Source organism: Ascidiella aspersa, chromosome 3 (genome assembly GCF_963924565.1).
Source record: "Ascidiella aspersa chromosome 3, kaAscAspe10.2, whole genome shotgun sequence".
NCBI classification, from domain to species: Eukaryota; Metazoa; Chordata; class Ascidiacea; order Phlebobranchia; family Ascidiidae; genus Ascidiella; species Ascidiella aspersa.
The window spans coordinates 37,259,238-37,285,968 of record NC_139449.1 but is presented as its reverse complement, the minus strand read 5'-3'; the positions used below and the strand labels follow the sequence as shown (position 1 = coordinate 37,285,968).

General features: G+C 35.9%; 2 protein-coding genes across 2 annotated transcripts; both read right to left on the bottom strand.

Annotated features, from left to right (window-relative positions):
- Nucleotides 1-2,835: 2,835 nt before the first annotated feature.
- On the bottom strand, nucleotides 2,836-9,923 carry LOC146162822 (uncharacterized). Its single transcript, XM_083385310.1, has 6 exons — nucleotides 9,867-9,923; nucleotides 8,533-8,718; nucleotides 5,886-6,263; nucleotides 5,258-5,350; nucleotides 4,243-4,440; nucleotides 2,836-3,669 (listed from the first exon to the last, which is right to left on the bottom strand). Exons 1-6 carry the CDS (start codon nucleotides 9,921-9,923, stop codon nucleotides 2,836-2,838), a joined length of 1,746 nt encoding a protein of 581 aa, XP_083241436.1.
- Nucleotides 9,924-10,513: 590 nt separating this feature from the next.
- LOC146162821 (uncharacterized) lies at nucleotides 10,514-22,040 on the bottom strand. Its single transcript, XM_083384007.1, has 8 exons — nucleotides 21,929-22,040; nucleotides 18,076-18,327; nucleotides 17,292-17,406; nucleotides 16,949-17,045; nucleotides 16,717-16,885; nucleotides 14,641-14,786; nucleotides 12,887-13,045; nucleotides 10,514-12,256 (listed from the first exon to the last, which is right to left on the bottom strand). Exons 1-8 carry the CDS (start codon nucleotides 22,008-22,010, stop codon nucleotides 12,116-12,118), a joined length of 1,161 nt encoding a protein of 386 aa, XP_083240133.1. The 5' UTR covers nucleotides 22,011-22,040; the 3' UTR covers nucleotides 10,514-12,115.
- Nucleotides 22,041-26,731: the final 4,691 nt, after the last annotated feature.

Genomic DNA, 26,731 nt, shown 5'->3' with positions numbered 1-26,731 from the left:
AGTGAAATATTAGCGTTCATATTTAATTTAAACGTTTTGCATTTAATTTTGCAACTTAGAACTCTGGGAAACTGCACAATAGCTCTCTAATTTGGAACAATTACGTAACATCTATTATAAGATATAACAACAATCTTATTATGACTCCACAAACGAATAATCGCCGCTCGATTCGTAACTTCACGAATTACAAACAACTCAGTCGTAAATCCAGCATTATGAAAACTTTTAGCAAACAATAAAGTGACTTTAATGCTTTAAAACTGGCTGAAATATTTTCCGACCGCTTTCAAGGGTCGAAGTGTAAATTGCAAAGCGGAAAAGTTGAGTAAATCGGCAGCATCTTGATTAAGATTTTTCGATACGAACTTGTATCATCTTCAGTTCATAATAAATTGAATTTCAACCGATAATGATACAAGCTCGTATCGAAACGTCTTAATCAAGATGCTGTCGATCTACTCGACCTTTTTGGCTTTGCAATTTAATATCAAGCTACACACTACAGATCCGTGTATAGTCTACCTAAATTAAAGTGCAAATATTTGACATTTTCCAAGAAATATCTCGGCAAACCAAAAGTCCGAAGGTCACTTTTATCAGCGCCGGGATTTTTTGCCGTATGACGCCATTTGTCAAGAAAAGTCCCTTTTCCCGTTATTTTGGGGACGCTGAAATTTATTTCTGGAAGCCTTGACTTGTGCTTTACTTCAAACGCGCGCGTCTGGTTGTTTTGCAACAATCCACTTTGTGACGTAAGAAAATTTCCCATTGTTGAAGAAAAATGCAGGACGGCTACCAGACAAAAACTTGGTTTTGAGCATTTTGTGGGAAAAGTTATTTTTAACAGATAGTTAACTATACGCAAAAACCTTTGAAACATGGTTTGCTCATATTTTGTTTATTATTTTCAGCAACAGTGTCAATATATAATAATTAGTAAAACAATTTTAAATCTTTTTTCATGCTTTTTATTGTTAAGTGCTTAGTAGTAGCACAAAGTCCACTGAAAAACAGAAATATTAAGTTTGTTAATTCATATTTTAGTTTCGTTCACTTGCTTGAACACGCCCTTCTTTTCGTTGTTTAGAAACGCGATATGCAACAATAACGTTTATTGTTTTACAAGATATGTTTTGTAGCTTATCAGATGCAACGCTGTTGTTTATTAAAATGATTTTGTGTCACGATTTCTCTCGAAAAGTTTCTTTTATTTATTCGCATTGCATTTTTGTTGAATTTGCACAAAACTCTTTGATATTGTTTTCTACTATTTAAACAGCTCGCATTTAATTTACTACATCAAATATTTGGAAAATATTTTAAGTAGCGGTTAATTATTATGATCATATACTGATATCAAATGTAGTTCTTTTCTTTGGCATAACGAAAATCCATATTTTTAACAGTTTCCTTGTAAAAGTCTAACGGTACATTGCTTAAACAAAGTAACTATATGTATAGATACTTATATGTGTATCGCACGATTAAATTTTTCTATCTTAGTAACTTTTTTTTATTTTTCCCGCCGAAATGTTTATGCAATTCTTTTTCATTTTATTGTAGTTTAAAATACACTAATTTTATACAACATGACATTGTCTGTTAACACTCAAATATTTTATGGGAAATTTTGACAGTGTTGTGAAACAAGCCATTTTTTAATAAGTCCTTAAGATGAATAAAATAAGACAAATTTAAGTCATTTGTAAACTAACAAGTCCAAGTCAAGTCTTTTCGAATAAATAACAAGTCAAGTCCCAGTCAAGTCATCAGTTGCGCAAGTCAAGTCATAACTAGAGCCAGTCAATTCCATGTAGAATCCTTATAAAATATTAAAACCTTAAACTTATTAAAATGGTAAACTCGTCCGATTATGAGCAATAAGTCAACTAAATATAAAAAAAACTTGACATATGCCAAACAGATTGTTGTATGTACAAAACTTTAGACAAATAATCCGATTTTATAAAAAAAATGCTAATTAAAAAAAGATACTTCATTTCGACCAAAGTTATTTGTCCGGAAAGTCAAGTTAAGGTAGATGAAAAAAAGTTACTTTTCATTAAAACACTAAACTTTTATATAGGTTTATCAAGCTTGTTACGAGGTATGCAAACAGCTGGAGCTCAATAAGCTTACATCTTATTTAATACGGCAGGAAACATATATGTGTTTAAATTATGCATCATGCAGTTGCTTTATTATTGATGATCTGCATATCTAATATCTACCTAATATGCGCCAAGAAATAGCGATAAAAATGTTGTGAGAAAGGAATAAGATTGTTAGTTTACCTTACTAGAACAATTGTTTGAAACCTTTTTATATGTACACCCATAACGAATTTAGTTTTTCACATTTACCTGAAATTACTTGATGTTACCAACATTCATTTATCAGTATAGATGTAATAAAAAGAGTCTCGCTAAAGAAAACTTAGTAGTCCTAAATGAAATACCTCTAAGGGTCCAAGGCAGTGGTTTTCAACCAGGGTTCCGCGGAACCTGAGGGTTCCGCTAGTACAGGCCAGGGGTTTCGCAATTTCTAACTTGTTTGGCTAATTAAAGTGTGTTTATTACACTGGGGTTCCTCGAGCCAGTGGAATGTTTCCATACGGTTTCACTCCAGCAAAAAGGTTAAAAAGCACTGGTCTAAGATTACCATTTAGCAGTGTTTTTGTCAAAGTTTATTAGGTCAAAAATAAAAAAAATACCACTTGGGCTTACTTATTATCCAGGTTAAGAAATACCGACATCAATAAATACACTTTTTATATATTTTGTATATTTATTGCATAGTTTTATAACACTAACAGCGCAAAAACAAAAACGGTTACAAATATTTAGAAAACGGCTTTTTTAGTTGATTACTTGGTTTCAATCGATAAAAACGAACGAGCATCACAAGCAAAATAACAATTAACGCAGTTACTCCACACAAACCTAAAGCGAAGGGGCTTAAATATGACGTAGCAGTGTCGTCACAATGTAGATCCGACGTCATGAAAAACGAGGTTACATTTTGACCTTTGTACTTTTCCGGTTGATCGCACACCATAACATCGGTATCGACGTTTATAGGTTTTTGGTCGTTCAATTCGAAAATGTGACGTGCAAACGCCATCGTGCGGCAATCGCACAACCACGGGTTGCCCGCTAGGTGCGCATGGAACGCACTTTTATCAGTTGGTTTCGTTTCGTGGCGATTTGAGCCAAACCAAGACCAGTGTGGCACTTGTAAGTGGTTTCGTTCAAAGTAAAGACTTCGCAAAGATTTTGTGTCGGCAAATGCGTCATCACTGACGTCATTCATGACGTTATCGGACAGCTTAAGTTCTCGCAAAGTTGGAAAGGGCTTCATTACCGTTCTGTTCAAAGTTGAAATCAGGTTTGAGCTTAAATCTAAGCTTTCCAAGTTGAAGAAAGATATCGGGGGGTAAAAAGAGGGGAGACTTTTCACTAAATTTCCTGCCAGCGAGAGTTCGCGAAGTTGGTAAAGTCCCTGCCACGCAACCGACTGTGACGTCACAATTTCGATCCGGTTTGAATCGAGTTTCAGTTTTTTGAGAGAAGTTAAGTAACTGAAAATCCCCTTAGTCACCGAATCTTCGAAGGCATGACTCAGCAGATTGTGGCTGAGTTCGAGGGTGTGCAGATTGCGAATGCCCTGAAATAATCATGATGATGTCATTGATTACGCAATAAGACGCAGCTTAAAATAAGATGGAATAAAATCAAAAGAAGTGCAATAAAAAGTGGTTCAAAAGTTTTTAATTAGATATACACACTCATAAATTTCCTCGGACATAAAATGAACAGAATAGTTATTTTTTTAGATAAAAGTTAATATAATTCAAAAAACATGATGGGCGTTTGACTTTTTTAAAACAAGTTTTCATAAATAAAAATTGTTTTAAAATCGTAAATTTGTTACAATTCGCTTTGTGAAATTTAAATTTCTATGGTGTCTGTATTCCACTGTTTTGGTCCAGTGTTTTTCTAATTTATTTATTTTCCACATCTTTATTTCATTTTTGGTAGGTGTTGGAAAATAAACACAAAGTTCAAAAACGTCCAAAATCATACCTACTTCTATATGGGCTAAGTTATTTTTTACTACGTCTTACTACAACCTCCAACAATATGCTCCAAAAGCAGGTCTTGAAAATTACTTTCGCCGTTGCTTCAAAACAACATTAACAGTCCCAAAATCTGTAGTTTCATTCCTCAGTTATCTCACCCTAAAAGTTGAGGCTGTAAGTTTCTTGATCTGGTTCCTCGCGAGGTTTAGATTTTCCAAACCCTCTCCCACCGTCGCGAAGGTTCGATCCTCCAACCCTCGGATCTTGTTCGTGTCCAAACGAAGCTCGCACAAACCGGGAAAGTGATCGAATGAGAGAGGGTGGATTTTGTTGATGCCGTTACGAGACAAGATAAGCTGGGGAAAAAGATAAATACATGTATATAACGCATCTAGGACGAAAACAGCTTTTCAGGGTGATTTCATTCGGTAGTTTGAGTTTAAACCTCATTTTAATACTTGGGAGAAAACTTTATTGTAGTGACAACTATTAGCAGCAGTTTTCAGGTTTTGAATCACTGCTAACCCATAGTTAGAGCATTTCTTTCTTGGTTTGCCTACAAATGATTTTACGTTATAGGGACTAAGTACACCACTTCATTGTAGACCATGAGTGTTTTACTCGCTTTATGTTTTATTTAAACGCGTAAGCAAAGCGACAAAGAGAAACCTGTTGCCAATGGTTTCGTATGCTAATTGCAGTAATGACGTCATTGATATCGGATCGGATCGCGATACTTTTTGCTCAAATATCGAATATCGGTATCGGAATTAAATATCAAGATTTAGAAAATTCTAAATCATTGAAGTAATCGACAGACTCTATGGAAAATAAACCCAAACAAGTATAAAGATTATTAGACTTTGAAACGGTTTGTGATCAGGTACAATATGCACGGATCTTCAATGTGGCTTGATAATGAATCTTAAAGCCAAAAAAGTCGAGTAGATCGACATCATCTTGATTAAGACGTTTCGATACGAGTTTGTAAAAACAATAACTCTCGAAACTCAGACTGACAACAATTGCGTCCCATCTCTTATAAGTGATGCTTGAATTGCTTCTCAGTCACATTAACTGAACATAAAGTTTGTATCGAAACGTCTTTATCAAGATGCCGTCGATTTACTCAACCTTTTTGGCTTCGAGATTCATTATCAAGTCTGTTATCACCTGTTTAAGTGAAGATAGATGTCCTAACATGTTCGGGGATAACACGTTTAACGCGTTCGATGAAAGGTCAAGCGACTCAAGGTCATGGAGTCCCTTAATAAAATAATATAAATTAGAAATAGTTAAACTTTGTACATTTATACAACTTTATACGTTTGTTTCTTCAACTAAGCCTATTACAAACGCTTTAGCTGAACTACTATGTCAGTATGTTTCATTTTTCCTAAATTTTAAATAAAAAATTCTTTTTAACAATTTTATCTCATGTTGTAAAATATCAAAACACAACAACTAAAAATTTATCAAAACAATTTGTCAACACTTGTTTTCAATTTAAAAATAAGACAAATACGACTATACATCAAGATAAAAAGTCATTTTTTTAGCCAATTTTTACAAAATTTGACAATGTAATACTAAACAAGTTAAATAAAGGACTATTTTGTATAATATCGGATTAAAAAAATATATATACTTTTAGAGCATAATGGTTAGAGGTCGTTGTAAGATGTAATAAGCTTATCAAAGGCCGTTTAGAAATAACATTTTGTTAACGCTTCGAGTAACTCTTTATTTATTTTCCACATATCGTTAATATATATATATTAAAACTCGTTTGTTATTTAACCTCAAAAGCATCTGTTGCAATCATCCCAATGGAATTTGAAGACAGATTCAGTTTCACAAGATTCGACATTCCAACGAAAGACTGGGATTTTAGAAGCTTGATGCGGTTTCGGGCTAACGAGAGTTCTTCAAGGTTCCTCAATTTATCCAATGCTTTAGTGGGCACGAGAGAGAGCCTGTTGGTCCGGAGCGATAGACTTTTTAGAGATTTGTACATTTCGCCGCCATTGTTCTCCGATAGTTCGTCTGACGTAACAAAGGTGTCGGGCGCTAATTGTGAGATTTGGTTTTGCGCCAAGTCGATTTTGACGAGGGGTAAATCTTTCGGAAACGATTCTGAGTTGATTTGCTGGATCTTATTGTCCAAGAGTGTCAGCTCCTGTGAGATAAAACAAAACTTAAAAAAGTGAAATATGTGTTGCGCTGAATATGTGATATTGGAAATTGAACTTTGCAAGATAAATGTCGACCTTAACTACTGATCAGTAACACTAGAATATTATAGCAAAGCTAGCAATTCTGATCAGACACTATTAAAAGACCTTAAAATATATTTATATATATATTTTTTTGTCAATTAAATGCATTACTATTTATTCAAATTAAGCAATAGTGACAATGCCTTTGCTGGCGAAATACATTTATATATCTTTTAAGATGTTTTAATAGTGTCAATCTATATAGGTGAACTATGTACGGATCTGTCGTATAGATTAATAATATAATAACTAACTGAAAATGATACATGTTCGTGAAACGTCTTATCAAGATAATGTCTATTTGCTCGGCCTTCGCGGCTTTGAGATTCATGATTAAGCAAAAATCTATTTTACTGCTACAAGATATTAACATTTGCCATGTAACCAAACGTTTAAAAACCAAAAGATAATTACTCTTTGATAAGCGTTTTCAGATATTTGTAATTAAAGTTTTTACAAGACGATTGGAATTTGCTATTTTACGACAGAATTTTGCGCTTTAATACAAATAATCAATAAATTAAGTTAACATTTAAACGGCGACAGAAATTTCTCAACCCGTGAAATATTAGCTAAACATAAACAGCAGAAATAGGGCGAAGTGCGGGTTGGGTAATTAATTTCTGTTATTATTGAGATGTTTGACAGTAAAACATCCTGGTTCAGTTTACTTGAGTTGGGGAAAACATAGAGGAGAACTGGTTGGTCAATTGACCACCTCTTGTATTTAAGTCACGTGACCACGTCTTACTGTACGCACATTCTAGTCACGCGGCTGCAAAGGCGTGCAAAGTGTATAAGACGTGCACGTGTATCGCTTGAAGCATTTTGATTATTAGGGTTTTGTGCTTTTGCAACAAGCTTGGAGTGTGCTGCTAATCACTAGTAGTTAGGACTATTGTGGCACAGGTTAGAAATAACTTGTTGAATTTAAACGTTGGTTAAAGAACAAGAAACTGATGCAGTTTTACGTCCAAGATGAAATTGAAGTGTTTGAGCAAAGATGTCTTTAATAAGGTAATAAATTAAACTAGTGGTTGATAACTGGAGTCCTTAACACTTAGCTAGAATTAATTAATTTAACTTTTAAGGTTTTTTTTAATTAATTTCAACTTTTAAGGGTGCTTTGATTGTTCCTGTTAAAACGTCGATGCGGACCGCCGATGCCACAACTCCCAATAACCCCTACCCTCTTCATACGGTTTTAAGTGTTAGTATTTTTTTATTTTTTTTGTCCAACAGCCTGTGATGCTATCCAGGCGAGTTTAAGACTTATTCCGACATGTTTGTGGCTTATTTAGACGATTTTAGATCTTACTCCGTATTGGATATTATTGCATATTTAGCTTTATTATGTCATTGGTCTCAATACCACGGTATCATAGATCATTTCCCTTTATATATTGTGGCTTTGTATGTTCTTGTGTGTTCACAATAGAAATGAAAGTAGAACAAGTTTCTTACCGGGTTTCTTAAAAAATCTTGCCGGCATATCACAGACTGCTTTACAAGCTTACGTCATTACGAGACGTTAAAAACAAGCAACCTTATAGGAAAATATATATACAATATACTTTCGACTTATAAATGACTGATTTTGACTCAGACAACAAAGTCTAAAGTATATTGCTAACATTCGAAGTCATTGTCGTCATTAACGTGCTTTAGGGCGAGGAGATATCTTCTTTGATAGGAAAACTGTGGTAACCGTTTGATGTCGTGCACAAATATACAACTGAAATCTTAATTTAAATAAACATAGGAAATATCGGAATGGCGCCGTAAAAAAGGACGTTTTTTACCGTTATATCACAACGACAAAGGTTATTTGAATGAAATTTATTCGAATTAAGATTCGATGCAGAACTTTTGATATAAATTTGCGTAACTATACTATTCTGCTTTTAATGAGTTCAGTTGGTTGAGATTTTTTTTATATTATTTGTGGTTTTGTTTGGATATTACGATAAGAACAAAAGATCAACAACTGGAAGTGTTAGGCAAGCTATGATCCCGATATTAACAAAAATAATAATAAAATTATTATTATTATTATTTTATCAACTTTGCAACCGGTACGTCGTACCTGCAAACATTATTTTACCGTAACGCTGTCTAGTACCATCCCGACTTACTTTTACTAATGGCTCCCTATGAAACGACACTTACGGTTATGTGGTCGGGGAATCCCCGAGGAACGGAGTCGAAATCTGAGCTTTCGCAACTTGCAATTTGCTTTGTACAAGTACATCCGAGTGGACAGCAGGTGACCAATGGAGGCAGCATTATGACAAGTGCAACGACGTGCCGTAAAATCATTTTAAGGCAAGTTTTTTTCTGTGGGTTATATAGAAGCTAACAAAAAAATAAAGTTTTAAGACTTATAATAGTTAAAGAGGAATTACAGGGAAAAAAATACATAAACTATGTCAAGCTGTGTTTATTTTTAACTTTAGCATCTAATTTTTTTAGGAACGCGACAAAAAAATGAAGAATTTTGGCTTAATTTGTTGTCACGAAAAGGCTTTAAATATTCTTCTAAGCTGAAGAATATTTGAATATTTCTTTCTAAGCTCAACTTCTGAATTGGCTTTTCACCAATGCTGTCTGCCACTTTGGGCTTGAGTCTTGAAATACATCCCAGTTATGTCTAGAAACCAAATAAGCTAACTTAATTTGGCATGACAAACTTTTGCGGTAATCCCACAGGAACGACTAAGACATTTCAGTTTATTTAAACATTATTTTGACTATAACTTCACTTGGTAGGTAGCCGTTGCATCATGTTGTGTTCACACTTCTGTTGATTAACAAATTAACAAACATAGTATAATATTACTGGCTTGAAAAACAAAACGTCTAAAATTCGTTTTATCTCATCTGCTACATAGTTTTGCGTTGTATTTTACCCAGGACTTAATTCCTGATCTGCTTCCCTATTTGCTGCTTGTATATTTTGTAGAGCTTAGTCTGTCAAGTAACGAGCCGCTGTTTCACAACCAGTGCTTTGCGACCAAATGCTGGAGTTTGTAGAATGGCCGCAGGCTGTTACGAACTTTTGTAGCTTCGCGAGGAACTGTGAACGGTTGCTCATAAATATTTATCTTCTTTTTAGAATTAATGCGACCTATAGAATGATGTATTTATTGAAAAGTAAGTAAAAATAGAGTGTTTTTAAAGAACTGACTTAAAACAAGGAAGTACATTTAATGCTAACGATTCTTTATTGGCTTAATATTCTTACTACGTCGTACTACAACTTCGAATCATTATGCGCCTAAGTAAAAACAAACACGTATTTTCGTTTTCTATTTGTGATAAAAGCGACGACCACTTGAGTAAAGCTACCTACTCGGGTTGCTGTCAATGTTTTCTCAAGATTTTTTATAGAAATGTTTATTTAGAAGTTTATTTGCAAAACGATTGTTTGATTAAGCAAGGAAACTAAATTGAAGTTTTTACATATATATATATATATATGTATTCAGTTTATATATACACACTGTGTGTTCTGTGATGCCCTGCTGGGAGTCGTACTGGCCAACCATAACGCCACACATTATATAATTCACCTTTCCGAAGGCATCCAGCGTATTTGAAAAATTAGGTAATTTTTAACAGATTCGAATGAAGTACCCAATTAATAAAACTGTAAATTCATTATATCCCATCTTACTTTCTGCTACAGCTGTGCAACTTACTTCATTCAGTCGAAGGCTTAATATCTCGTTGAATACAATTCATTTGTTTTTAATTTTGCAACTTGCAAACAAATCAGTGATTTTGAGCGTTAGGGGTCATTAACCCTTAGGATCCTTGTATTAGTTGAACACGCTGGATATAACATGATTTCCAAAAGCGAAATGTTATAACTCTTAGCCATAATCGATTAACAATAAACCGCATCCAATTTGGGCCAAAAATTATACCAGAGTCCGACTCGCGAGTCCCGAGTCCGACTTATTTCGTCGAGTCCCGAGTCGAGCTGCGACTCTACAGTCTGTATTTCACCCAGTTGCTTAACTAAACTAAGGTGAATATTCATCAAAGCGAAACAAACCGATTCAATCGAGTCCTAGGTCCGCATCCCTGCTGGTAGCAACATCTCATTTATTGCAAAATCATGCTTAAACTAAAAACACACAAGAAGTGCGCGCAAATAGGCTGTTTATTAAGTTATTTACAAAAGCGCGAGAATACAGTTGCATATAAAGCGGCGTACGCACGATTGACAGTAGGCGAGCATTGTATAACACAGAGGGCGAAGTTGAAGCCTGTTGGAGCGCCATTTTATGTCACGCCAGGCCAATAGGGCTAAGTAACTATTAAAAATCACTAAAAATAAACAACCGCCTTACATCGCAACAAACTTGCGATGGGAACATAAAGTACCCAACGTGATACCGTTCTTCGTAACTAACAGGATAGTTAATCTAAACATTAATAAATCTTAACGTAATATTCTCACCAAATATCTTTTGTCGAAAACGTATTACAAATATATAAACTATGGAATTGTATACTTTGGGTTTATGTTTGAAGCAGATAAGCCGATAAACATTCAGCAGCATTGGCGACAAAAGCAGTTCAGTAACCAGCGCTTTCCTACAATTATCAGCAAATTTAGCAGAATTTTAACAGCTTCGGTACATTTTGCAAGCATAGTCTATTTTGCTGGAAACCGGTTAGGGTAGTTGTTATGAAATTCGGTGTAATAACCAACTTTTAAGGTACAGTTGCCAGCAACTTTGGGGCAGCTAGATATTTCCGTTCGTTGCTGATAAGTTAAGTACAATTCTTCGAGGCTCGGCACATGTGCCAAGAAGTATGTGAAATAATTAATACGGTACACTTAAGTTCAAAGTAATAACGAGCAGTTTCGGTAAAGTCGCCAGCAAGTTTAGGGCAATAACTAGCAGTTTCGGTAAAGTCGCCAGCAAGTTTAGGGCAATATCTAGCAGTTCCGGTAAAGTCGCCAGCAAGTTTAGGGCAATAACTAGCAGTTTCGGTAAAGTCGCCAGCAAGTTTAGGGCAATAACGAGCAGTTTCGGTAAAGTGGTCAGCAAGTTTAGGGTAATAACTAGCAGTTTCGGTAAAGTGGCCAGCAAATTTGGGGTAATAATTAGCAGTTTTGATAAAGTGGCCAGCAAGTTTAGGGTAATAACTAGCAGCTTCGGTAAAGTGGCCAGCAAGTTTAAGGCAATAACTAGCAGTTTCGGTACAGTTGCCAGCAAGTTTAGGGCAATAACAAGCAGTTTCGGTAGAGTTGCCAGCAAGTTTAGGGCAATAACTAGCAGTTTCGGTAAAGTGGCCAGCAAGTTTAGGGCAATAACTAGCAGTTTCGGTACAGTTGCCAGCAAGTTTAGGGAAATAACAAGCAGTTTCGGTACAGTTGCCAGCAAGTTTAGGGCAATAACAAGCAGTTTCGGTAAAGTGGCCAGCAAGTTTAGGGCAATAACTAGCAGTTTCGATAAAGTGGCCAGAAAATTTGGGGTAATAACTAGCAGTTTCGGTAAAGTGGCCAGCAAGTTTAGGGCAATAACTAGCAGTTTTGGTACAGTTGCCAGCAAGTTTAGGGCAATAACAAGCAGTTTCGGTACAGTGGCCAGCAAGTTTAGGGCAATAACTAGCAGTTTCGGTACAGTTGCCAGCAAGTTTAGGGCAATAACAAGCAGTTTCGGTAAAGTGGCCAGCAAGTTTAAGGCAATAACTAGCAGTTTCGGTACAGTTGCCAACAAGACCGGTACAGTTCTCAGCAGGCTGCGTAAAGTTCGACCCGTAAGACGATGTTCTTCTGGCTAGCGATCGGGTGAATGCGGATTGATCGCGCTCTGAGAGGTTTTCTGAAGAAGTTGATCACTTCGGACGATGCATCTGTGTTTCCTTGAAATACCTGCAACAATGTGAAAAGATTTAAAAATGAGGGCCGTTTGCCAAGCAGGCATAATGGCAATGAAAAAGTTTTTCAAAACACAACCTGATATGATAGCATATTTAAGAGCAACATTCTAAACATCTGGAAATATTTTACTTTTAACAAAACAAAATCGACTTTACTTTCGTACTCCAATAGTTGTAGCATAGCTTACGTTGGTAAGCAAATAATTGAAAAAAAAATACCGAAATTAAATGTTGCGAGCTTTGCTACAGGGTACAACCAATGATTTGCCTAACAGTCTTCAATTTTTCCTTAACTTAAATCTTGTTAGGAATTTTCGATTACAAAAGTTTCCTCAGTTAAAAAAGATAAAAAATAGTTGTTCAAAAAATGCTTGTTTCTTTCTATTGCTTAAGCTGTATTGCATTTAAATTTGTTGCAATTTATACGTTATATACGTTCAAAAAACCCAGGATATGCCTAAGACACGATACATGGCGAAACCACAATGACTACTATTCAAAGTTGGGTAGAAAAGTTTTTACTATTTATGATACGGAGTCTTACCTGAAGTAGCAAGATAAAACACTGGCTTTATATTATTTTTATTGATTTTAAAAGGATGTAATTCAAATGCTGGCCAACCTTCTTTTTTCCTTTCACTTCCTCGTAATACGTGAAGCGACCGTTGGACATCACGGTGTCATATGAAACCGTGTAAGTTTTCACGAAGTTTTCCCGAAAAAAGTAGTAGAAGCCCTGAGTGCCAATCGCAACAAGGGGTATTTCCCTTCCGAGGTTAATCTGTACAAATAAGCAGAAAATTTGAAGCATAAATGCTGGAGGTTGTAGTAAGACGTAATGAGAGAATCAAAGCCCATACAGAAGAATTTTATGAACGTTTTTTTGGCCACAATTGGGAACAAAGAATTAAATGCGTTAATTAAATATATAACATTGCATAATAAACTTTAAAATCATTGGGAATGATAATGTTTTTATCCTTATCAAAATAGGGGTTATTTTTATTTTACTTCCGGCGCCACTGGAGATTTTGTGCTTTTCGAATAAATCTTAAAATATTAGTTGGAGGTTGAAGTAAGACGTAATAAGAATATCAAAGCCTATACCTAAGTAATTACCTACTTCTGTATAGGCTTTGATATTCTTATTAAGCAGAAAATTATTTGACATTATACAAATTCATCGCTTTCAAACTGCATTTTTGCACTCAATTGCTCCTAGTGCTTTGGTTTTTCAGATTAGTCCGCTCCAATACAATTAGGTCTGTGCTATTAAATTAAATACACTTTATAAATGGGCTTTAAATAAAACTTGGTGATGTTCAAGTTAAAATTTAAAATTTATATGATTAGTGGTTTAACTTTATTCGTATGTAATATTTAATAGAGTGTTTTCAAACATTTTAAGTGTACTTAAGTCTTTGGTTTTAAATTAAATAAGCTCGGTTCGCTATTTGTGGAAATAACAAAATTTTTCAATATTTAATGAAATAAAGTCCAAGTCAAGTCATTCTATTACAGACTGATTTTTGTTCGGAGCGGTGCGCTTCTCAAGCTTTTATTAATAAATTTTAGAACTTTTATCGTCGGCATTATGTGTTCAGTTGGAGGGCCAGATTCTGTTGTTAATACACATACAAGCCTTAGGTAAAGTCATGTAAAAACAGTGACTTAAGTACCCTTAGGTAAAATTATGTAAAAACAGTAACTTAAGTACCCTTAGGTAAAATTATGTAAAAACAGTAACTTAAGTACCCCTAGGTAAAATTATGTAAAAACAGTGACTTAAGTACCCTTAGGTAAAATTATGTAAAAACAGTACCTTAAGTACCCCTAGGTAAAATTATGTAAAAACAGTAACTTAAGTACCCTTAGGTAAAATTATGTAAAAACAGTAACTTAAGTACCCTTAGGTAAAATCATGTAAAAACAGTGACTTAAGTAACCTTAGGTAAAGTCATGTAAAAACAGTAACTTAAGTACCCTTAGGTAAAATTATGTAAAAACAGTAACTTAAGTAACCTTAGGTAAAGTCATGTAAAAACAGCAACTTAAGTATCCTTAGGTAAAATTATGTAAAAACAGTAACTTAAGTACCCTTAGGTAAAATTATGTAAAAACAGTAACTTAAGTACCCTTAAGTAAAATTATGTAAAAACAGTGACTTAAGTACCCTTAGGTAAAGTCATGGACTGTTTAGAACCCAGTGTTGCAATGACTTAAGTCATTGACCTGAATCAAGTGCACTTTCAGTCAAAAGACTTATGTTAAGACAATTTGGTCAAAATACTTGAGTCAATTTAAGTAATTTAAGTCCTGGACTTAAGTCATTTGAAAACAGTAGCAACACTGTGTATAGCTTTGCTAGATTTTTACCTGTAGATATTGTTCCTCGTTATTGTCGTTTGCCATCCAGGCGCTGTCTGTATTTAGTCTTGCTCGGTTCGGTTGGTAATCCCAGTAGTGGGACGAAGCACTGAACTGAGAATCGTCGATGCGCTCAAGCAGAGGCACTTTGCAAACTGAAAACCAACTAAAATTAATTCTAGAAAAAATTTAGATTACTCGGACGATGAAAGCGTAGTGGAAATGAAAAAAAAACGGTGTGGAAAATATATTTTAATTGCCGTAAAGCTCTAGGAGTTTTGTGCAAGTAGCATGTTTATTTGCTAGTTAGAGCAAAGTGTTCTTCCAAGATTGTAAATTTTATCCCTAATTTTGAAATTTTAAAACCAGCGAATCAGTCATACTTTTTGTTTCGTTTCAAACATCAAATTTCAATACTGTAATATTAAAAGTTTCAACCAAATAAAACCGCTACGTTTCGCTTAGCGGTCCCCAAACGTGGAAATGTCAAAGGCAGGGGTGGGCATATGCGGCCCGCTAACGCAAATCATGCGGCCCGCGACCTGTTTTACAAACTGAGCACGAGGCCATTCCTCATATTTTCTGGCTATTTCAACTGCATAAAAGCAAAATTTGTTTCAGATGTGCGCACATCATGTTCCTGCATCGAGTGTAGCATTAATTAGAACCCTTTAGTTACAAAATACCTTAGTTTGGTTCCTGATTAACAGTAGCTGTGGTTGGTATAAAAAGATGTGTCAAGTCTACAACTCTACACAGTTGAAATTTAACGCCTTGCAGTGACCTTTCTAAGTTTGGTTTTGCCCGCCACTAGAAAAAATGTTGCCCACCACCGGTCTAAGGCTAAGCCGATATAGACATTTTTGGACTCCAGCCATAAGACCGGAGCAAGAACAACACCAACGTCACAATAAAACACAATTTGGAATAAGGCCAAAATACGACTGATACGTATAAGTACCGTCTAAATCGAAATAAGTCCTATATCAGTTGGAATAAGATCTAAATGCTCTCTGCCCACAGGTTCGGCGGTTATTTAGGCCTTCTTTCGATAAATTTAGGCCTTATTCCGATGAATTTGACCTTATTCCGATACATTTAGGACTTATTTCGATGGATTTAGGCCTTATTCCGCTGAATTTAGGCCTTATTTCGATGGATTTAGGCCTTATTTCGATGAATTTAGGCCTTATTCCGATGAATTTAGGCCTTATTTCGATGAATTTAGGCCTTATTTTGATGAATTTAGGCCTTATTCCGATGAATTTAGGCCTTATTCCGATGAATTTGACCTTATTCCGATACATTTAGGACTTATTTTGACAAAGTGCTACCTACATCTATAGAGGATTTCTACTGATCTAACTAAAATCAGATTATGCTGCAAACTTGTAAAATAATTTCCACTTTTTGTGTTTTTTTGTAATTATATGTATTTTTTAACTTACGGTCATTTCAGCTAAACTTTGACCAAGTTTCTAATTTGTTAAATTTTAGTACTACTTCAACAACATTTACACTTCATTATTATAGTGGGTTCACTTTGCACGGATCTGTAATGTAGCTTGATATTAAATTGCAAAGCCCAAAAGGTCGAGTAGATCGACATCATCTTAATTAAGGCGTTAAGACCTGAAGGTGCTAAATAATGGCCCAACTTTCGAAACTCAGACTGATAACAATTGCGTCTCATCTTTTATAAGTGATGCTTGAAATGCTTCTCAGTCACATTAACTGAAGATGATACAAGCTTGTATCGAATCGTCTTAATCAAGATGCTGTCGATTATTATAGTGGCATATTTAAATTCCTGCACTGCTTTGCGCAAGCTTTACATACAAACACTTGAGCGTAAAATGTTGACAATTTCTTAGTTTTTTGTGGGTTTATTTCCATGTTACTGGTGTATTTAAACTGTCTTTTTATATGTACGTGAAATATATTACTAACCTTGATTTAAATAATCTTAAACTGTTTATAAAAACAAATAAAACATAAAATCATTTTATAAATTTTAACAGAAATATATATTTCGCCTATAAGGCTTCACCTTGATTTAAAGAATAGAAAAATACATAGGCATACCTTCTGTAGGTGCTGGTATTGTTGGCCTCGTTGGTCTGGTTGGTCTCGTTGGTCTGGTTGGTCTAACATATGGTATTGTTGGTCTGGTGTATTTGGTAGTAGGCCTGGTATATCTCGTGTATGGTCTTGCTGGTCTGGTTGGTCTGGTGTATGGTCTGGTTGGTCTGGTTGGTCTGGTGTATGGTCTGGTGTATGGTCTGGTTGGTCTGGTGTATGGTCTGGTTGGTCTGGTGTATGGTCTTGTTGATCTGGTGTATGGTCTGGTTGGTCTGGTGTATGGTCTGGTTGGTCTGGTGTATCTTATGTATGGTTGAGTAGGTCTAGGACGTCTATAAGAACAGTAAAATTCAGCAAGATTTAATCTTTGTTGATTTTCTATCAAGGTTGTATACAACTGCTGTAAAGTTTATTATTCATTTTACGTCCAACTGCAGCCATTATGTACATAAGCTGTAGTGGTTTAAATAAAACTTAATGAGAGCCGAATGAATTTAAAGAAATCCAGCGGACATCTTGTAATATCTTCGCTGCTTGAAAACCACTGCATAGCATAGAAATCATAGTCACAATCTAACCTTGTTGGAAATCCGTGGAAACGCCTGGTTGGTCTTGTGGCGGGTAAATGCGTCGTCGTGATTCGGTCTCGAACATTGTCCGGAGTTTGACCTTTAAGCGCGGCGTGGATTCGATCTGTGACCAAACAAAAGCAACTAAGTTTTAAAAAACAGGCCTCTTTTTTTGACTGAACCTTAAAACCAAGCGATTTTTTTTGTTCTACATAATGTTGTGATATCACAGCTTAATGTGATGTCATATTTGTAACGTTATGCATTTTAACCGTTCTTTAGATTTGCAACTTGTGGAAGTCATGTTATCCTGAATAAATGATCGTAATAGCAGGTTTAGATAAATTGGAACAAACGTTTACATACGTATTGGAAAACTAGGTTACCCCAATTGCTACCTTGATTAAAATTTATTGAATCAAATTGTTATTGTACGTAGAAGGGATATCAAGGCCCATATAGAAATAGGCTGCATTTTGTTAAACGTTCAAAAACCCTTCAAAAAACATAATTTTACAAAATTTAGACTTGAAACATAGAAATCATAGTGTCGGGATTTATTAAAACGTTTACTAAATTTTACCTACTTCTTTGTGGACGGGCTTAGATATTTATTGTAAGTTTAAATACAACATCGACTAAATATGATCTGAATGGTCATTGTATGAATGCATATATTCGTCAGTGAATTTGTGTTTTAACTAAATCGCCAACAACAAAGTCGAAATCACACAAAACTTCCCAACATTTCGAAAACCCTTAAAAAACATAAATTCACAATATTTCTACTTACCCCAGGAGGAAACATAGAAATCATAGTTTCGGTTCCGCTTTACGTGGGGCCGGTTACCCCTTCGCATGACGTCATTACCATGAGCCCTTCCGAAACACGATCCGGTCCTTCTGTGGAAGTCGAACGACAAACAGCGCCCCCTCATGGAGATGCATTTGGTCGCGCACTGCTCGGGGGTGGCGCCCTTGAGCCTAAAGAGTGTTCGAGCCATGAGCATGTGAGCTGGGTGGATGGAGAACCATTCCGTGTTTCCTGGGTGAATTAAAATAATGTTTAACGTTGGAAACATAATGGTTTAAGGTTGTAGCTAGAAACTGAATCAATATAAAAGATAATACAAAAGCATTTAACAGCTCCAACTTCTATTTTGAGCTTTGCATTTCTACAACTAAATGGTTACCGATTTAAATAGAATTTTGTAATTTTAAGTTGCTTGAAAGTGGCAAACTGAATGTGTAAAAACATAGGAAATTTCTTCACAGGTAAATGACGCAAAAAGTACAAGTTATATTGAGTTCCTCTTAACTTCTAAAATCGCTTGCTTTGTAACATTTTTGTGTGGTCTAACCCTTTCATATTTCTTAAAATGAACAAAAGATAACATCCGGTTGAGTATAAATCACTTGCTGCTTTACATTGAAGAACACCCGGTTCTGAACCTTATTTGTTTAACATACAGGATACGGGTTTCCAATCTGATTCCAAATGTTGTCATTACCACAGTTAAAGAAAAAAAAACTTGTTGAAAATAAAGCTGGAAACATTTGTTGACCAGGTATTTTTTATAGTAGAAAAATACTGCGTTTAACAGTTTGTACACTCAAGCTGGTTTGAATTTCGCGCCATGTAATTACGATGCTGGAACGGATTACTTTTGAATCCGGATTGAGCTTTAATCTAATCTGCCCGCGAAAGGTGCATACAAACGGGCTTATTCATCATTTTGCATCAAATGTCGGCTACGATCCGACAAAGTTGGACTCCCGAATTTTATACTAGGTGGGGTCTGAAGAGGCGACCTGTGGCACTTATACTTGTTTTGAGTTTGTTGAAAAGTAAGGATGTTTGATTTTATCGGATTGGAGCCGATACTCGATTGTAACGTAACACTCACGCGCGTAACATGTATATTACGGTCATGTGGTACTAAATTTGCGCTTAAGTCATCAATTCATATCTCTCCAGCTCGCCCAGCTGCGTCGAAACAGCTGTTTTTTACAATTCCTTCGGGATTGCTAGCCGCCATGCAAAGATCTTGTGAAACCAGACAACCTCAGACACTAACTGTATCATTCGAATATGGGTGGGCTGGGAAGCAGCGGTCCTTGGTTATTTGTGTGGGTTTACATTGGACATGTTAAGCCAGTGGTCAGCAAGCTTCTTTGTGGCGGCCCAAAGTACTTTTTTCAGAGCTATTGAAAGCTCACTACGTAAAACCACTACGAAACAGTGGCGGATTCAGGTGAATATTTGTACCAAAAAATTTTGCGTTTATGTAAAATTATTAAAGCTGGCCAAAAATATAGTTCGACAGGTGGGCTGCTCAGGACCACATTTGGCACGATGAGTCTGAAACACGCTGAGACAATATAAAAATTCGAAGCCACATGTATTTTTAAAACAAATGAAATATTTTATTGTTTACTCTTATTGGTTTGTTGATGGCTGCGCTCTGATTTTATTTTTTTATTTGTACTCTTACAGGAACTGATGATGCCACTTTGGCGAAATATATTTTCCTTTAAACAAAACGTCTGATCCTGTTTTTAGTCATGTTTTTAACTATGAGTTTTACTTGTTAAATGCAAATGAATGTACGGCTAAAAATGCAAATGAATGTACGGCTAAAAATGCAAATGAATGTACGGCTATGTGCAACAAATGTATTGTAGGGCTATCACGCGGCCCACAACTCTATGATAACACTAAAACATTCAAAAGTGACTCGCGGCCCACTAAAAAAGGCTCTGCATCCCACATTTGGTCCGTGGCCCACATTTGATCCGCAGCCCACTCAAAAAGGCTCTGCGGCCCACGTTTGGTCCGCGGCCCACAGTTTGTGTTAAGTCATCGCTTGCAAGTTTTCAATTATCCATTGTCAGTTAATGGTTGCCATTCGTAGTATGGGAGAAGAATCGGAACGTAACACCCAGGGTTACCATCTGCTAAGACCAGAAAATAAGCACGCTTTGAATAACTCGGATAAATCCAGGATTTCGTTGGGGGGAGGCACCCAAATCCAATTCTGTCAAAAACACTTGTTGTTCTCTGCGCCAAATGAACCTTAAAGCAGCTTAAACGCGCAAAGCTAAAAAAATTAGTTTGTTTGGTTGAATTAGCGAAACTTCCGTGACATATTTTGCCAGGGTTTACCAAACTTGCGTAATGGTAAACAGTATATTGAGGCTTAATGGATTCTAAAATAAGGCAAACTGAGCACACAACTCAAAAATAAGCACGTTTCTTAGAAATAAGCACATTGGTACTTTCTAAGACACTGCAATAAAAAATAAGGACAAATCTTAGAAATAAGCACGGTATGGCAATCCTGATAATACCACAGTGTCTTGTGTAAAGCAATTGATGCGTTTATTGAGTGTTTTGCGTTTTATTGAAAGTTTTAATCAAGATCAAGCTAGAAAAGTAACTCGAACTCACGGCGGTTTATGTTCACTTTTAAAACGGCAGATTTACTAGTTTAACAATCGTTGTTAACTGAAGGTTACTAAACTTCTTAAATTTTCAGTGTATTTTTATTTTGCTTGTTTGACCATAGTATTGACGTCATTCCGTATCGAATATCAAAATGTAAATGAGTACAATTGATCAAGGGCGAACCGAGAGGGGCGCCAGGCCATGACCCCACCCTGAACTATATTTTTGCCACTTTTATATAAAAAAATAAAAAAAAATATTTGCACTTAGGAAATATGTTTTGCCCAACGGCGCAAACATACATAATCGACTAGTCATGTTGCACCGTGCCATCTCATAAATCGATCTAGTGCAGTTTTGGGTGAATTCAACTATAAATGTTGTTATTTCGGGCATATTTATATCTCTTGTATCTGCCTTATTTGTCACGTATTATTTAAATTAAAAGTTTCCCAATTTAAAACAAACTCAATTAATGGAAATGCTCGATTATTTTTCATCCCGCTTCAATTCGCGCACGAGCTCGCTCGAAAACAAAGAGGTGTTTTTAAGAAAAATTTTGACGCCACGTCATAACGTAACTTTGTGACGTCATCCATAAAAGTTGTATTAACCCCAATCCCCCCAAAAAAATCCTGAATTCAGCCCTGAGCTTGGCTAGATTTGTAAAAAGTAAAAACAGACGCCATTCGTCGCCTATCGGCCTCAAAAGGTTTTAAAATGCAGGTCAATATTAGAGCACATAGACGTGGTGTATGTTCCAAAAGCTGCTTAAGGGTTTCTGTAAAGTGTCAAACGACATTATTAAAATTCTCTTGTCTCTTGAGTTACTGTGCCATAAATATGTACGTCATAAGACAACGCCTTATTAGGAGATAGCCGGTAGTAAGTCAATTGCTGGTTATAAAAGTGACGAATGGTGTCAAGGTGTAACATACCGAGCGTTTATAAACAGCCGAGCTATTTTTTTGTAACCCTCATTTGAAACGAATCTCGTAAATTGTGAAGCCACTACTCGGTATGTGTTTTACATCACAAACAATTCAACATCTTTGTATTCGATATCACATATTATTAAATATCACGTACTAACGTACTAATAATTATCAAACACTATTTGTCTTACAATACACATTACACTACTTTAAGATAAATTTTAAACAATAACAAATAACAAAGTAACAGTTCCAGAACTCACTGTGACGTCTGCTCTGCGACGAAACCAATTGTGACGTCACAATCAAGGTGAACGCGACGATTATAATCCTGGCGACAAACATTTTGGCAGGTCGTAAAGCCCTAAACTGGTTAGACCTGCAAAATTGTAATCGCCGGGTAAATTAAACATGGTTATTGAGGCGACTACTAATGTTATCAAACTTAAATTTAAAACTTTACGATCAGCAATTTTTACACAACACTTTAAAATATTACCAATAAAAAATAAATGAAGATAAAAATCTCCATGAAAACGAAAAGGTAAAAAAGTGTACAAAAGCTTTATCGGCAAAAAACGCTGAAAAGGTCAAAAAGCTTCGATTTTCAGATTTGTGAAATTTCGGAGGCGGCATACCACAAATTAAACAATGATGCATAAAAATCCTGCTTAGAACTGCCATTTCTGAATTGGCTTTTAGAAGAATATTTAATTATAAATATATGTTTCACAATATTTGCAGAACTAAACCACAAGCGTAATTCAATTCTAAATATTTTCTAGACGTCTCAATATCTTTCAACATCATAAAATAAATAAATGGATAAAGAGTTATTTGGAACATTCATAAAATGCTACCTATACTTCTGTATGGGTTTTGATTAATATTCATTTTACGTCTAACTACAACCTCCAGCCATTATCTTAAGATGTGTTCCAAACGTTCACAAAACCCTACTTATACTTTTATATGGGCTTTTACATTCCTACTACGTCTAACTTCCCACCATTAGGCTCCAATATCTTTCGTTGTATTATAAGTAAAAATCTTAGCGTTCTTTCATCTTAACGCAAGTGGTTTAAAAAGTCATTTCTCCACACCTAACCTATTTAACGATGTCGGTCGTACCTCCATGTTTACCCAGACACGACAGTTTGTTTGCTGTTGTAGAAAACCCGCCACCGCCAGGCATACGGGTTTATCAGGGATCTGTGTAAATACAGCACAAGGGGAACCACCCTCTATCAGACCTCGTCTGCAGGCAATTTGGCGCCGCAACTGCGCAGGGGTTTCTGAATTTATACAGGGGGTTCTTTTACTAGGGCCTGTGTACCCTTTGGGGGTACATGGACCAGTTTTAGGGGGCATGAATACGGAAATCTTGATATATAAGTTCAAAAATGGAAAGAAATCGTAAAAAAGGAAGTTTGATAGAAAAACGCTTTGCTGCCATCTTCTTAATTGCATTTCGACGTGTTTTCGTTATTTTAGTTTCACATTTGTTTGAATGAGAAAAAGTCCACAATTTTTTTCAAACCCCTGACATTAACTCTTGCAAAAGTCGGTGCTAAAATATATAATATGCAAGTATTTAAGTGCCTATCTAAGTTTTAGGAACTTTTTAAACAGGTATTTTTTTCACCTTTAAAAAAACGTTTCAGTAACAATTTCGCTTTAGCAAAGGAGACGTTTGTAAAATAATATCCGTACTAATACTCTTCAAGTAACATTTTATAGGATACAACTCTTTTTTGACTATCCATAACACTTTGAGTGTGGAGTAAAACTCTAAAAAAATAAAAACTGCCAGTGTATAATGACAAGTAAAATTATATTAGAGTTAATGCTATTTGTTTAACACTAAAACAAACAAATACGCTTGCAATTGGTAAGCTGTTCTATTTTAAAATTGACTTTTTCATTTTAATTTTCAGTTAAAAGTAATATATTAAGGCTTTCTGCTGCGTTTCAAACTAATTCTGTTCCTTTAATATCAGCAACACCTTTCTTCGACTCTTCACAAACACGAAAGGTCCTTGAAACTCGGAAACACACTTATATCCACTGTGAGAGCAAGAGCGACCAAATGTTTGTTGCAGGTGAGGTCCGACACGAACTCTTCGCATTGTCACGCCTCCAAAGAACAAAGGAATCGCGTCGTCGCGATTTTGTCGCGCGGTTTTGCAATTTCCGGGCGTTTCAGACGTAACAATCGGCAATAACTCACTGGTACGTGTGCTGGTGCAATAAAGACCTGACTCAGGAGGGCGATCTAATTATGCGCAGGTCGTTGACCCCAATGACCCGGGGTTAAGCGCATTATTACGTCAGAATGCGCTAATTGCGTGTTGTTTCACCTTGGAGCACTTTGGAACATGCAAAACGCGAGATGCGCGGCTCTGCAACTATTATTACGTAAATGGAAATTAACAATTAACGCCTAATGTCCATTGAGTCGTTTTAATGCGTTGTAAGGCGGTTTTAAAAGATTTGTATATCTGTTTAAATAGGTAATAATTTGCATTGCCTAACAATTTGCATGTCCTAAATTTGCAAACAACAAATCAAAGGCGATTTCCAAGTGAAGTCTAATGCTCATTTACTTTGTTAACTACATTGTCAGCCGGTTTTCACTTTATAACTTTTAACGTCATGTTTTGATAGAACTTTGTGACGTCATCCCTGATTTTTTTCATTTCCCCCAAACTAAATTCTACATCCGCCCCTGGCGAAATATTTTCGCACGAACGGCCATTGACAATTAGCGATGGTGCTTTTAAATGGTTTGTACACAGACAATCAAGTAACGAAATGATCCGGCGTGTTTTAAGTGTGACCGGTGTGTAATTGATGATAATTAATCACCAACGGATGGCCGTATCTATCTCCATGCATTGTCTTTTTTTGGAGTCACTTTCTCTCAGACATTTGAAAACCAAACTATTATTACGTGAACGACTTTTCACAATTGACGCTCGTTGTCGTTCGCCCCGTAATGCATTGTCACGAAATTCTTTTAACCGCCAAATAGCTTAGTAGAGTCCCGCCTGTATTATTAATCAACGAATTTCAAATTTGAAAAAGCTTTTTTAATTTGGAAAAGTCTTGAAATGCAAATTATAAAAAATAATACACAGTCTGAGAGGTATACGCATTTGTACCACGAGCCTGAATTACAAAACTGGTCTTGTCCCAATTAAGTCAAGAAAATAGACTGGCATTTAGCAGCAAATAATCCAGCACACTTGATAACTTATACTTTTTGGAACAAACCCTTTAAATACACCTAAGTATATTAAGGTACACAATTAGCAAAAACAGAAATGCTGTTATCGCCTGCCATTAGATGCTTTAAACTTATCATTGTTTTATCTACTTGCTCTATACACACTATCCCTCTACAAAACCAAATACATACAAACATTGCAACTACCTCAGCGGTAATTTCAAACAACAAAAAACAGCCCTTTGAAGGCACAGTTCCCTGCAAGCAAGTCTGCAAAGGTTTCTAAACGAAGCAAATCGGGGAAAAGCAGACTAGACAAACAGCAGACCGGTTTCCTTACTCGCTGTCTTGCACAATACACAGGTAGCACTTTGAAGCATTGTACAGCAAACGCCACCGATTGAACTCCGACCCAGTGGCTTGAAAGTCGGCACGAGACCCACATTAGCGGCTTGTCTGGGTGTTTAGTTTGCTGGGAGAAACGCACAGGCTTTAGGCTCACTTTGAAACTTGATAATTTGCGGATAGAATGCGCTTGAAACGCTAAATCGGCGTTTTTCTGCTGTGAGAAGATTCGAAATTTAAATGATGCCGGTGAAAGGACAGCGTCCCAATGCAATTGTGACGAACAATGCATCAATTACAATCCGATTTGTTACTACACGAACAATTAAATGTAACCTAATATTTTGCCACCAGTTAGCCAATTAAATGTGACACCAACTCCAACCCGATTAACCTTGCAGAGGATTTAGTAAAGCTTATAAATTTAAATGATGCGCAATTAAATTGCAATGCGTAAACCTAATCAACAGTGTCAATTGTATGTTGTATATCTGTTTTCCAAAAACAGGGGTTTTCCAAAAAAACATTTTTAAACCGCCAGAGAAATTTTGGGGGTACACGAGCAAGTTTATTTTACTGGCACTGTGACAATTTATATAAATAAGTTACGTCAAACACGTTACGTCACAAAGTTATACAAAGATAAACGTCCCTAAGGTCATCTTAAAACGCCACAAAGTCCATTTATTTTGTTTAAAAAAGGTTATAGTTGCGGAGGTGTTAAGTTCGATACAAAGCTACATTACCACGATATTGTCGATTCGCGCAAAGCGAAAAATGCCTTCAGATCATTCAAGTTGGCAAACTTTCATTTCGTGGTGCCATTAAACGCACAACGCCTTGTAGTAACTAAAATAGGCAAAAATACATCCGGAACCATGGCCACGTGCCCCTTTTTTTACCACACGAGTACTGATACTACACTTGACACCGGGTATCGACTTCGGCCATATATTACTGGGCATCCCTACCTATGACCATAATGGCATCGAGTATGCCAGTTGTTTAACTAGAAGACAGAATATCACCTACTTCTCAATGGGTTTCGTCGCTTATGCGAGTATTACCGCGAGCTCTTATCATTCTGCTTAAAGCTTATATTTTTGACTTTGCTTATTTCATATTCTATTATTTCTGACACATCAAGAAAACATGATCGCGGGCCACTTTGTACAACCACATATCAATCCAGTGCATTAGTTCATAACCATTACCATATGGGGCAGGACATTACGTAAATACCATAATCTTTCAACTATCTAATTTAGCGTTTCTTTACCGGTGCGTCATGGAAGGTTGCCAAGTGCGCCGCAAGCAAAAGGAAAAAATATTTTAAAATATAAAACATACATTTTTTACTTTTCTATGCGGTTTAGCTCATTGATTTCACAGTACTATCAAGATATGCAACTTTGAAGCCTATGTAGTGAAAGAAGCCAGCAATTCAAGAGAAATACTGGTATTTTTAAAAAAATCGCGATTGCTTCGTTCG

Excerpts from the sequence above, each read along its gene's own strand:
- LOC146162822 (XM_083385310.1), bottom strand. The coding sequence starts at position 9,923 with ATGTGTGGCGTTATGGTTGGCCAGTACGACTCCCAGCAGGGCATCACA. Across the intron at positions 8,719-9,866 it reads AGGGCATCACAGAACACACA|CTTCTATATAACCCACAGAA; the intron begins GTGTGTATATAT and ends TTTTTTTGTTAG. Across the intron at positions 4,441-5,257 it reads ATCTATCTTCACTTAAACAG|CTTATCTTGTCTCGTAACGG; the intron begins GTGATAACAGAC and ends CTTTTTCCCCAG.
- LOC146162821 (XM_083384007.1), bottom strand. The coding sequence starts at position 22,010 with ATGTTTGTCGCCAGGATTATAATCGTCGCGTTCACCTTGATTGTGACG. Across the intron at positions 17,407-18,075 it reads TTTCTATGTTTCCTCCTGGG|ATCGAATCCACGCCGCGCTT; the intron begins GTAAGTAGAAAT and ends GTTTGGTCACAG. Across the intron at positions 14,787-16,716 it reads AATACCAGCACCTACAGAAG|TTTGCAAAGTGCCTCTGCTT; the intron begins GTATGCCTATGT and ends GTTGGTTTTCAG.